Source organism: Aquarana catesbeiana, linkage group LG07 (assembly GCF_042186555.1).
Source record: "Aquarana catesbeiana isolate 2022-GZ linkage group LG07, ASM4218655v1, whole genome shotgun sequence".
NCBI lineage: Eukaryota > Metazoa > Chordata > Amphibia > Anura > Ranidae > Aquarana > Aquarana catesbeiana.
This window is the reverse complement of record NC_133330.1, coordinates 7,798,930-7,812,843: the sequence shown is the minus strand read 5'-3', so window position 1 is coordinate 7,812,843 and position 13,914 is coordinate 7,798,930. Positions and strand designations below refer to the sequence as shown.

Sequence of the window (13,914 nt, the reverse complement as noted above, 5' to 3'; positions counted from 1 at the left end):
CTGATAGGCACTGGTAAACAGCACTGATTGGCACCACTGATAGATGGCACTGGTGGGCACTGATTTGCAGCAAGATCAGGACCGATGTCCCTCTAACAGCAGCCGCGGATTCTTTTTCCTTCACGCTAATGGCGCGAAGGAAAAAAAAAAAAGATAACCGGCATTTGTTTATTTCCGTAATCAGCTGTCATTGGCTGACAGCTGATCACGTGGTAAAGGGCGCTTTAAAAATGTTTACAGGTTACCTGTTTAGAGCTACAGAGGAGGTCTAGTGCTATGACTATTGCTCTCTCTATAATATTTGCGGTGATACCTCACACGTGTGGTGTGAACACTGTTTACATGTGCGTGTGTGACTTATGTGTGCATTTGCTTCTGCGCGTGAGCACGGAGGTATGGGAGAGCTTTAATTTTAATTTTTTTTTCTTATTTCATTTTATTTTACACTGTCCCTTTTTTAATTTTAACTTTTATTCTCGTTACCAGAAATGTAAACATCCCTTGTAATAAAGGGGTGACAGGTCCTCCTTATGGAGACATCTGGGCTCTATAAGACCCCCAAATTTCTCCTCTGCCACTGAAAACGAAAGATCAAAAAATAAAAAGTGATCTTTTTGCTTTAAAAAAAGAATAAAAAATGTTTACTCCTGCCCTAGACCCGAAGTGACGTCACAACGCCGCTCCGGTCCTCCTAGATCAGGGGTCTCCAAACTACGGCCTTCCAGTTGTTCAGGAACTACAAGTCCCATCATGCCTAGTCATGTCTGTGAATGTCAGAGTTTTACAATGCCTCATAGGAGGTGTAGTTCCACAACAGCTGGAGGGCCATAGTTAGCAGATCTTAGAGGTGGGGAGAGACAATCTGGTTTCTGTTCATCTCTATTGCCAGCCAGGTGAACTATCAGATCATTTATCGGGCTCGGCAGTAAGCTTGAGAAACACTGGCGAGCGGCGGGCAGTAGGGCGGCTTCAAAAAGTGATCCAGCCGTTCGGATCACTTTTTTGAGAAAGAGAAGCTTCAGGTGAAAAAAAAGCAGGTCATGGCTGATAGCTTCAGCGTTAACCCCCGGTAAATCACTTCAAGGCCGCACAATGTGTGTATATATATATATATATATATATATATATATATATAATATATATTGCGGTCTTTAAGTGGTTAATTAATGGCCATTGTTTTGGACTGGGGTTCCCCACAAGCTTATAGAGGTTTGATGGTCAGGTGTCCACAAATCCAGCTCCATGAAAACATGGTGTGACCAGTTTGGTGTGGAGGAAGTCGAGTGTCCGGCACAGGGCCCAGACCTCATCCCTACTGACCTTTGGGGTGTCAGATAGTGAGCCGGGTCTTTCTGTCCAGCACCAGTACCTGACCTCCAAATGTTCTTTTAGCGGAATGGACACACATTCCCACAGACACAATGGCGGAAAGTCTTCCTATAGGAGTGGAGGAAGGTATAGTCCTAAAGCAGGGGGGTCCAGTGGAACTTCAGATTGCGAGTAACGCGGTTAACGAGCGTGTCGCAAAACGAGCACTGTATTTCTAAAAATCCTAACTTGGTTTGCGAGTGTTGTCTCGCAAAACGAGCAGGATTCAGGCCAAAAGCAGTGTGCAGTACCGCTTTTGGCCTGAGGTGGGGGACGCCGGAGCTGAACAGCACCAATCGTCGGCGTTCAGAAATGCATGGAAAGAGCCAAGGACACTTCAGCTGACCTCGGCAAACCTCGGAAAGGCTCGTGAACAAAGTCTTTCAGAGGTTTGCCGAGGTCCGCAGAAGTGTCCTCTGGCCTTTTTGGCCGTTTCCGAGGCTCTCCGGCGCCCCCCACCTCTGGCCGCATGCTGTATTGCATCCCGTTGAAGTCAATGCGGAACTAATTATTTTCCTTTCCATTGACTTCAATGGGAAAACTCGCTTTGATATGCGAGTACATCAGATTACGAGCATACTCCTGGAATGGATTATGCTCGTAATCCGAGGTTCCACTGTACCTTCATAATGATGCCCATGGTTTTGAAATGTAACGTCCAACAGGCTTATAAACTGTAGATGTGATAGTCAGGTGTCCACAAATGTTTGGTCGTACAGTATATTTTACATGCAGATACGTTTTTATAAATAGCTTTGGGCTAGTTGAAGTCAGAAAGCAATACAGCATCAAAATATTAAAAATAAAGTGAAAACAACAATACAAAAATTTGCCAAAAAATTCAAAAAACATTCAAAAAACAAATAATGTTCAAAAATGGTGTAAATATCTTCTGGATAAATCCTCCTAGATTTCAGTGAAACATCAGGGAACAGTAATCCACCACCATCACCGGCCACACAGCCTACTCACCAGATTGTGGTGACTCCCATGACAGGAGTCAAAAGCGCGTCAAAGACAGTCAGAAAGCTTCACACGATCCTGGCTTGGTTCTGGTGCTGAAACTCAGGAAACGCTGTAGCTGCTTGGATGGATTCAAGTGAACTCCTCAGACAGCGATGGGTCCTTGAAGACCGTTAGTGCCATAAATGGGAAGGAAATTAATGGAAAACTCCCATCGTGAGGTATGCCAAAAATTTACTAAAGCAAGCTAAAAACAGGCTAAAAACTGCATTAACCACATGTGGGTTTGTGCGGACAAACAAAACAACGAGCGTGGCTACGATGCTGCGTAGCGAACAGAAGTGACGTGTCACGTTCGGTAAGTCCGACCGGTTTCGTCAGTGCGTTCTGATGTCATCAGGGATCAAACGTCTTCAATGACCCATCTCTTTTAGAGGAATTCACATGAATCCATCCAAGCAGCTACAGCGTTTCCTGAGTTCCAGCACCAGAACCAAGCCAGGATCATGTGAAGCTTTCTGACTGTCTTTGACGCGCTTTTGACTCCTGTCATGGGAGTCACCACAATCTGGTGAGTAGGCTGTGTGGCCGGTGATGGTGGTGGATTACTGTTCCCTGACATTTCGCTGAAATCTAGGAGGATTTATCCAGAAGATATTTACACCATTTTTGAACATTATTTGTTTTTTGAATGTTTTTTGAATTTCTGGGCAAATTTTTGCATTGTTGTTTTCACTTTATTTTTAATATTTTGATGCTCTATTGCTTTCTGACTTCACCTAGCCGAAAGCTATTTATGATTGGCACTACTGACACATAATTTGTGTTATAATTGTTACTTGCACTTTAAAGGGAGCGCGGTTTGTAATTAATTTGTTAATTATTGTCTTTTTACCTACTTTATAACGTGCTGCTCCTAAATCAATTTCAATTACCAGCTTCCATTTGCACGGGTTGGTAGTTTCTACAATTTATAATGCAGATAGGTTATTCTTTCATACATTGTTTTGAAGTTTGTCTCTTTCATTTCCTCTATGCACTAACAGGAGGAAGCATAATTCAGGTCACACAGTGTAAAAACAATATTCACAGGCCACAAGACAACCACAGGTCCTCACTTCAAGCCGTGGTGAATTTTTTAAGTTGGCTGTGTAAGTGCAGAAGCTGTTGGAGAGACTAAGACCACTTTCACACTGAGGCGCTTTCTCAAACTAATATACGGCTATCCTTGGGTATCTGTTGCAGGTCTGTGCTCCTCCCTTTCCCCCCCGGGGGCGTGCAAAGTGTGGCTCCTTGAAAGCTCCTTGGGGCTGGCTCCCCTGGGCAATCAGGGGCGCCCCCCGGGCCCTCCAGTGTCTTCAACGGCCCCCATTATCTACCTTGGATCATAGAACACTCATTCCACCTTTGAGCGGTAAAAACATACTATCATGGTCTAATTAAAGTGATGCCTAATAACATATATATTTATTATTTTTTAATTCTGAAATCATGTAACCATTCTTTAGATCCAATTGTCCCTATCATGTAACATTATGTAATGTAACAATGTGTACAAAGATGTGTTTGTTACTGCACTGTGGAATATGAATTGTGTTACTGTATCAGATACTTTTTTCCATATACTGTAATTTATTAAACCATGATATTTGACAAAATCACTTTCTATATATCCATCAAGAACTTCTTCCTTGATTCTGTACATTGCTGTTTTAAAGCCCTATTGGGGAAAAAATTCTTCTATAACCTAAATTTCGGGGTGTGCAGCTCCTTCCATCTCTTCTATATGTGTCCTCCCCTTATCGTAATCACACTGAGGCGCTTTCACGCTAAAAACAGTGCCTAAAAAGCTCAAAAAAGCGTATTTCCATTAAAATCAATGAATGCTTTCACACTGGGGCAGTGCACTGGCAGGGCTGTGAAAAACTCCCCTCTCCATTGAAATGAATGGAAAGCTCTTTAAAAGCGCCTGAAAAGCTCTTCAAAAGCGCTCAGTGTTTTTACTGGCAGTTTAGAAGCACCTCAGTGTGAAAGTGGCCTAAGTGTTGCTTGCAATTCCAAGAAGCATTACACCTCTAACAACTTTTAATAAATATAAAGTGGTAATGTGCTCCAGATCAGTGTCTTCAACTGGGGTGCTGTGAGCACTGGTCCCAGTTTGCATCATGCGATGCAAGGGTGCAGGCGGGCTGGCTTCTATCACCATAATGAACCATGATGCTCTAGGGCAGTGTTTCTCAAGGGGGGTGCTGTGAGCACGGGACCCAGTATGCAATGGATTAGCATCATGAGTTTCCATAGAGTCAACAGGTTAGTCTCCAGCACCATAACAATGTATAAAGGGGTCTCTAATGTACAGGGTGGTCTCTGATGAGATGGGGAGCATCTGAGGTAAAGGGGGAACTCTGACATTACGGGGGGGACACCAATGTAATTGGGGAACTGTGACATGAAGGGGGGGGCTTCTAATGTTCTTTTCATCAAGGCAGTTGTGTGCATCATCCCTGTAACACCGACCACTTGCCAGTTCTTTAGAACCGAACCCCTTGGACCTTAATGGACCACCACCTTCTCCATTCTAACCAAAAAGAAGCCGCCCACCCAGTATGTCCTGTTAGTATTCTTTATAGGCTACATAATAAAACAAGATAAATTCTTAAGCTCTGAGGAAGGCTGTAATAGCCAAAACACGTTAACATCTATCTTGTTTTACCTTAACGTGTTTCGGCTATTACAGCCTTCCTCAGAGCTTAAGCATTTATCTTGTTTTACATTATGTAGCCAATAAAGAATACTAACAGGTCTTAGCGGGTGGCTGGCTTCTTTTTGCTTTGGACTTTTTAGATGGAGAGTTGGACATCCCAGCCTAAGCACTGGACTTCAGCGAGAATTTCAGATGTTCAGCAGTTGAGCTTGGGTATTACTTTGTCTGTACCTCCTCGATCCCAGTCCCCCAACTTATGGCCTGACACCCGCACACACACTAGTACCAGAGCCCGACACCTGCACACACTGAGCGGAGCCCAACACCTGCACATGCAGTGAGCGGAGCCCAACACCTGCACATACAGTAAGCGGAGCCCAACACCTGCACATACAGTGGGCAGAGCCCAACACCTGCACCTACAGTAAGCAGAGCCCAACACCTGCACATACAGTAAGCAGAGCCCAACACCTGCACATACAGTGAGCGGAGCCCAACACCTGCACATACAGTGAGCGGAGCTCGACATCCTGCACATACAGTGAATGGAGCCCAACACCTGCACATACAGTGAGCAGAGCCCAACACCTGCACATACAGTGAACGGAGCGCAACACCTGCACATACAGTGAGCGGAGCCCGACACCTGCACATACAGTGCATGGAGCCCGACACCTGCACATACAGTGCACGGAGCCCGACACCTGCACATACAGTGAGCGGAGCCCAACACCTGCACATAGAGTGAACGGAGCCCGACACCTGCACATACAGTGAATGGAGCCCGACACCTGCACATACAGTGAACGGAGCCCGACACCTGCACATACAGTGAGCGGAGCCCAACACCTGCACATACAGTGAGCGGAGCCCAACACCTGCACATACAGTGAGCGGAGCCCAACACCTACACATACAGTGAGCGGAGCCCAACACCTGCACATACAGTGAACGGAGCCTGACACCTGCATGCACAGTGAGCAGAGCCCGACACCTGCACTTACAGTGAGCAGAGCCCGACACCTGCACATACAGTGAGCGGAGGCCGACACCTGCACATACAGTGAGCGGAGCCTGACACCTGCACATACAGTGAGCGGAGCCCGACACCTGCACATACAGTGAGCGGAGCCTGAAACCTGGGCACACACTGGTAACAGAGCCCGACACCTGCACACACACTAGTAGTGGAGCCCGACACCTGCACACACACTAGTAGTGGAGCCCAACACCTACACATACAGTGAACAGAGCCCGACACCTGCCCACACAGTGAGCGGAGCCCAACACCTGCACATACAGTGAGCGGAGCCTGACACCTGCACACACACTGAGCAGAGCCCGACACCCGCACACACAGTGAGCGGAGCTCAACACCTGCACACACCAGTGAGCGGAGACCGACACCTGCCCACACAGTGAGTGGAGCCCGACACCTGCACACACAGTGAGTGGAGCCTGACACCCTCACACACCAGTGAGCGGAGCCTGACACCTGCACATGCACTGGGAAGAGTCTGACACCTGCACACAGTGAGCGCACACAGGCACAGCACACAGAGGGAGCGCACACAGGCACAGCACACAAACAAGGCTCACACAGGCACACCATGCTCAGAGAATGGGTAGATAATACAGTTAAAGCATACACAGCATAGAGTATACACAAGAACAGTCACAACAGAAAGAATTTATGCTAATTACAGTATATTTTTCACTCTACATGGAATATACTTAGAATGTTTCAAATATAGTTTATTTATTTAATGATTATGTTCTGGACTAAAAATTTAATTTGCAAAAATGTTTTTCTTATTTTTTATTTCTTTGTTCCACATGAGCCACAGCAGTGCATTTGTCAGCCCACAGAGTAATTTCCCATTGTGGGAATTTCCCCTCACGTCTTGTCTTGGTGACAGGTGGCCAGCAGAACAGGAAACAAATGGAGACATATATATATATTTAATAGGTACAAATGCATTGACAGTGTAGAGTGAAAGTGGATGGTCACTTGGAGAAGTGAGATCAAATCTCCCCATAAGGGCCAGAAAATGCAATAAAAATCTGACAGAGGTTGTAACCCTTTCTGATCAGGAAGGTTAAAAACCTTTACGTTTGAAGTTACATTTTAGTAAAAATTTACTGTAGGTTGATTATTGTGTAGGTGTCATAGCTTTAATTCTATAACATTTTTTACGTAATTTAGCTGCTGACTACCCTCAACACATTTTTTCTGCACAATCTCCTTATACTTCCACACAAGCATCGGCACCGTCCCCTTCTTAAAGAGTTTTTCGGGTGATAACTTATCCCAATCAGATCGGATCAAGTCCTCCACAAAGGCCTTCCTTTTCTCCTTCGCTTTCTGTTGTAGCACAACCTCCACTTCCTCCAGGATGAGATCTTCATTCCGCTTCTGGAAGTAGTAGGAGAAGTAATTCTGTGCCCATGTGGACTGCGGTATTCCATAATCCAAAATCAAAAGTACAACCAGGCCTGCTAGACCGACAATCTGCAGGAAGAAAAAAAGGAATATAAGAAAATGTAAATATATTTATATAGAAATAAATTGTTGGGATTTATCCCAGGGGAGGGGGCTTTAGTTTTCCTTTATCTTATTAAAATAAGAAAGGAATGATATTTAGTTAGCCAGAGCCTCTGTCTATCATAAACATAAATGGGATCTCTTTGGATTATTACCATGACTTCCCCATTTATTACCCACATAGGGTCAGAATTGCATGTTTGTTGCCTGCGTATTGCCACAACTGCCCATCCGTTGCCCACGTATTTTTGTTGTAGTCCAGATAATCTCAGAAAGGCACTCTTTTTTTTTTCTCCTTATTGTCAAGTCAGTGCTATTTAGAGGACCAGTGGCGGCGCCGCCCCCTCTAATCCATGCGCCTGGCCCCTAATCTACATGCAGGGCGCCTGACGCATCAATTCCAATGGGGGCTTATTTTTATTTTTAGAAGCACACGATTAACCCATTTTGCTGCCAGGTCCTGTGCCCCATTTTTACCCTCAGGTGGCCAGACCATTTTTGCAATTTTTCCTTTGCTTTTTTAATTTTCACTAAAAAGCTTTCAAAGTTTGTAAAAGACCCCCCAAACCATATATTTTCTGAAAGCACATGACCAGTAGAATAAAAAAGAAGGTGCTACTGATTTTCCACGATATTTGCGCAAATGTTTACCAAAACAATATTTTTACGACCCTGACAAAGGGACATATTGGGTCCTGAAACGCGTCGGGCTGTCTGGACTTCATATGGAAATCTATCACCATAGTCATCAGTGTTTTTATTGATTTATTGATTGTAAAATTATATATTTGTATACAACCTTTAAATAAATCATTTTTTATGGTATCTTGTACTTCGTTTCCTTTAAAGTCCCAATTTCCTTGGGGGGTATCTCCTTTTCTATCCATATTTTTACTAAAAATCCACTAAAATCAAGATTAGCAGATAGAAACACAGCTAATTTTACAATATTCCTGCTAAATCTCTTACTAAATAGAAAAGCTTAACCACTTGCCAACCAGCCGCCGCAGTTTTACTGTGGCAGGTTGGCTCGGCTGGACAAATCGACATTAATTACACTGTATTTTTAAAAATCATAACTCGGTTTGCGAGTGTTGTCTTGCAAAACGAGCAAAATAATGGTCAGAGCATCAATGCAGCCTGATTATTGCCCATCTGCAGCTTCAATGCAGCCTGATCAGTGCCCATCTGCAGCACTGCTCCTCACTGCAGCTTTATCAGTGTCCATCTGCAGGTCCCCCCATCGGATAGTCCCCTTTACTGTGCAGGCGCAGCGCTTGCGTGGTATGGAGGACAAAGGAGACGCAATTAATACTACATTGTGCCACATGCTCCTGATGCGCGTGCAACTCTGCAAGGGGCGGGTGTAGGGGCGGATGCATACAGAAGACGGCCAAAGCTCATACGATGGTGGTGGATTTCTCAAAGGGGCGGATGCCATCTTCTGTATGCATCCGGCCCTACACCTGCCCCTTGCAGAGTTGCACGAGCATTGGGAGCGTGTGGCACAATGTAGTGTTAATTGTGCATGCGCCGTGTACAGCTCATGAACAGCTGTTCATGTTACAGACACCTCTGCGTCTCCTTTATCCTCCGTACCACGCAAGCGCTGCACCTGCGCAGTACAGGGCGGACACTATCCGATGGGGGACATTTCTTAACAGGACACGGATGCCCTGTATACTCAGCTTGGTGTCACGCCCAGTTCTGCCCCTTGGCCCGGGTCCTATGACGGACATAACGCCGGTCCCCATTTCTGCGGCGGCTCCCGCACACTCGCAAGCGCCTCCCGAACTCCTGGGAATGATCGATGCGGCAGGGAACAGCTGTGAACACTGATCACATCAGAGAAAATTACTTTTCCCCACTCCTCAGTGGTCCAATCCCTGAACCTTTTGTAGAATATCGGTCTGTCCCCGATGTTTTTACTGGAGAGAAGTGGCTTCTTTGCTGCCCTTCTTGACACCAGGCCATCCTCCAAAAGTCTTCTCCTCACTGTGCATGCCGATGTCCTCACACCTGCCTGCTGCCATTCCTGAGCAACCTCTGCACTGGTGGTGCCCCGATCACCCCCCTCTCTGTACTGGTGGTGCCCCAATCCACCATCACCTGTAGGAGACAGTCCTGGCACTTGCTGGACTTTCTTGGGCGCCCTGAAGACTTCTTCACAAATGCAGTGGAAATTTTTTTTATGGGATCAAGTTCATTTTCATGACAAAGAGGAACTTCATCTGATCGCTGTTCATAACATTCTGGAGTAAATGCAAATTACCATCATAAAGACGGAGGCAGCGGACTTTGTGACAAATAAAATTTGCAATAAAACATGTTTGGAATAAAATATATATTTATATATATTTGTGTCATTCTCAAAACTTTTGGCCACGGCTGTACATAGCTGGCCCTTAAGGGTTTGCTGTGTATTTTGGGGAACTTTTGGGGAACTAAAAATTCCATTTGGCAGGGATAACCGATTTATTTATTTTATTTTTATTTAAAAAATGTAAATAATAATAATAAAATAAAAATTAAATTGCAAAAAAATAAATAAATAAAATAAATAAATAAAAAACTGCTGACACCATCCACTCCCTTACTGACACTAATCTCTGCTCTACTGACACTGTCTACTGCTCTGCTTGTAAAAAAAATAAAAATAAATAAAAACAATATTGTAAAAAAGAATAAAAAAATATTAAATTGTAAAAAATTATTTAAAAAATAATAATAATAAAAACTACTGACACCATCCACTGCCTTACTCACACTAATCTGACACTGTCTAATGCTCTGCTTGTCAAAAAATAAAATAAAAACAATATTCTAAAAAAATGATTTAAAAAAATTGTAAAAAAGAACAAAAAAAAATTAAATTGTAAAATTGTTTTTAAAAATAATAAAAATAAAAAAACTACTCACACCATCCACTGCCTTACTGACACTAATCTCTGCTCTGCTGACACTGTCTACTGCTCTGCTTGTAAAAAAAATAAAATAAAAACAATATTGTAAAAAATTATTTATTTTTGTTTTTAAAATAATACAAATTAAATTGTAAAAAATAACAAAAATAAAAAACTACTGACACCATCCACTGCCATACTGACACTAATCTCTGCTCTACTGACACTGTCTACTGCTCTGCTTGTAAAAAATAAATAAAATAAAAACAATATTGTAAAAAATTATTTTAAAAAAATTGTAAAAAATTATTTAAAAAGAAATTGTAAAAAATAATAAAAAATAAAATAAAAACCACTGGCACCATCCACTGCCTTACTGACACCAATCTCTGCTTTACTAATGCTGTCTACTTCTCTGCTTGTAAAAAAATAAAATAAAAACAATATTGTAAAGAATTATTTTAAAAAATTGTAAAAAAAAAAAATAAATTGTAAAAAATAATTAAAAAAATAATAAAAATAAAAGACTACTGACACCATCCATGGCCTTGCTGACACTAATCTCTGCTCTGCTGACACTGTCTACTGCTCTGCTTGTAAAAAAATAAAATAAAAACATTTTTTTTAAATGATTTAAAAAAATTGTTAAAAAAAAAAATTTAATTGTAAAAAATTATTTAAAAAATAATAAAAATAAAAAACTACTGACACCATCCACTGCCTTACTGGCACTAGTCTCTGCTGTACTGACACTGCCTACTGTTGCTTGTAAAAAAAAAATAAAAACAATACTGTAAAAAATAATAAATAAAAAAAATAAAAAATAATAAAAAAAAAACAATTAAATTGTAAAAAATAAAACAAATAATAAAAATAAAAAAAACTACTGACACCATCCACTGCCTTACTGACACCAATCTCTACTCTACTCACACCGTCTACTGCTCTGCTGATATACACACATGAGTGTTTGTGCTCTGGGGTGCACACCCTAGGACCATAGGCTGTGCACAGCAGTCAAAATACCATTTTAATAAATGTTTTAATTTATTTCTACAGGCTACACTCTGGGTTTTGTGTCTTGTCTTTATGTTTTCCAGACATATTTTGGGGTTTTAACTAATCTTCAGGCCTAAAATAATTTTTTAAACATGTGTGCAAAAATTATTTAAAAAAAAATGGCTTTGGGTTAAAGGGTTAAAGGGGCACTTTTCTTCTTTTTTTGGATTAAGCTCCATTGCGTCTTACCTGGACAATTATTATTCGTTCCATAAGATAATCATAGTTATATATGTCGTATATATTCTCTGCAAAGCATGAAATATAACTTTGGTCAATCATACACAGCAGAATCCAGATGAGCGGAGCCTTCCCGGCCTGAACCGTCACATACAAGAAGTAGCGGAAGGAGCAACACCTTGTGGAAAACAAACCCGGAGATCTTCTCGGCCTCAGCAACAAGCCCAGAATGAACAGGAAGACGACCGGCAGGATGAAGTAGAGGTGGCCGTAGGCTCTGCCGCTCTTTATCTTTTCATGACAGCTGTATGAGAAAACCAGAAGAGTCTTCACAAAGAGCAGCAGAACGAAGACAGACAAGCTTCCCATCTGACCGGAGGAACGGGAGAAATCCATCCATGTAGGACCCATCTTCTGAATTTCTCACGAGACGGCCGAAGCTGAGTGTTGGCTGATGAAGTGAAAACACTACCTGCCGATCCCTTCCTTGTTATACAGAGATGAGGAATGATTTACAAGGTTCATACCGCAGAGCAGACTCCTCTCCAGACATTGCGTTACATTTTTACTTTCAATAAATGTTTATTGTGTTTAACATGTGAAGACAAAAAGTACAATTGTAGCATGGTAAATCGCTCCGGGGGGAAGGCCCCCAAAGTAATACAAGAACATACATAGAGTCCAAGAATGCTAGTGAAAGTTTATACAACGGAAGGAAAGTATGGGTGGGCTGTCAACACGTCCCACTTGAGGATGCTAATAAATCATCCAGAGAGGGGCTAGACCGTCTGGTTAAAACCAGCGTCCATTGGCTGGTGAAACGCGTCAGCGGTGTGACGTCAGCACGTCATTGGGAGCCGCGCGCCAGCGTCCATTGGCTGGTGAAACGCGTCAGTGGTGTGACGTCAGCACGTCATTGGGAGCTGCGCGCTATTCGATCTGGCTTGTCTCCACACAGATCCAACAGCTGATACAGCTAATACAGCTGACACCTGCCTCTCATCTGACCACGCACCAGACCAAGGCATTTTTTCCAACAGCGGCTCCACAGCGAGGGAAGGCTCTATCATCTGAGCAACTAGACGGCACATATCCATATAGAGACTCAGGAACGAAAGGATTACTGCAAACTGACGATGGAGACAGTGCGGTTGGTGAGATCCTTCCACTCCATTCGGCACTTCAAAAACGTATGTCAGTTTTCTTTGCACACCCCTACTGTTGTCTCCATGGACATATAACCTGCTGCCTTTGTAGATTAATATGCACCCCCTCCTGTTGGAATTTTGAAGTGGTCTGATTTGAATTTTGGCAAACAGCTGGTGTTCATACAACCTTTCTTTGAACCAACCCTGCATGAGATCAATTCATCTGTGTTCAACAATATTATATTTAACCTTACAGCCAGATCGCCCACCAACATCAAAAATATTTTAGGGGTACTAGACTGTTCTCACGTTATGGGATACATCATTTGTGGATACCTTATTACCAAATCTAATACTCTAACAGAGCTGGACTTTCATAATCACCACTATACCCTAATATATGGTAGTTGTTTGAATGATGTGTATGTGTGGGTGTGTAGCTGCGGCTCCCATATGTTTTTAATTATCCCCTGTGACAACGTTGTCCAATTTTTTAATTGGTTTGTGAGTGCCGTCTGTCCATATTGCTCTTTTTCACATTTTTGTATCTCAATTTGGTTTTCTATTTTTTGGTAATTAATAAAGCTGGTTTGTTTTCACACTAGTGTTCTCTGTTGACCCTCTTTGGAGAATTTTTTCTCCCAGTTTTTCCCTATATGCACTTTAGGGCAACTTGAACTGCATGCAGGCTTAACCCTGCATGATTGCTTTACACTTACCTGCAACAGTGGCCATCTATTAAATCAATTTAACTAATAGGTTGATCCAGGCAATATCTCTGCTTTTTTTTGTCCTTTGGTTTTAGAGTTGAAGAATTTGGTCAGATGTGGCATGAGGGTGTCTGTGAAAGTTTTGTAGTAACGTATGGATAGACCATCAGGTCCTGGGGCTGACCCCTTTTTGAAGTCCTTGATGACTACCATCACCTCCTCCTCTGTGATGGGTGAGTCCAGCCTGTTTTTGTGGGTATCTTTCAGGGAGGGGATGGACAGACCCTCCAGAAACCGCGAGATCGAGTCTGCATGGGTCTGAGTGGTAGTGCTG

General features: G+C 42.7%; 1 protein-coding gene across 1 annotated transcript; it reads right to left on the bottom strand.

The window, feature by feature from the left end:
• Positions 1–6,806: 6,806 nt before the first annotated feature.
• Positions 6,807–12,133, bottom strand: LOC141102480 (uncharacterized). Its single transcript, XM_073591417.1, has 2 exons — positions 11,732–12,133; positions 6,807–7,547 (listed from the first exon to the last, which is right to left on the bottom strand). Exons 1-2 carry the CDS (start codon positions 12,131–12,133, stop codon positions 7,203–7,205), a joined length of 747 nt encoding a protein of 248 aa, XP_073447518.1. The 3' UTR covers positions 6,807–7,202.
• Positions 12,134–13,914: the final 1,781 nt, after the last annotated feature.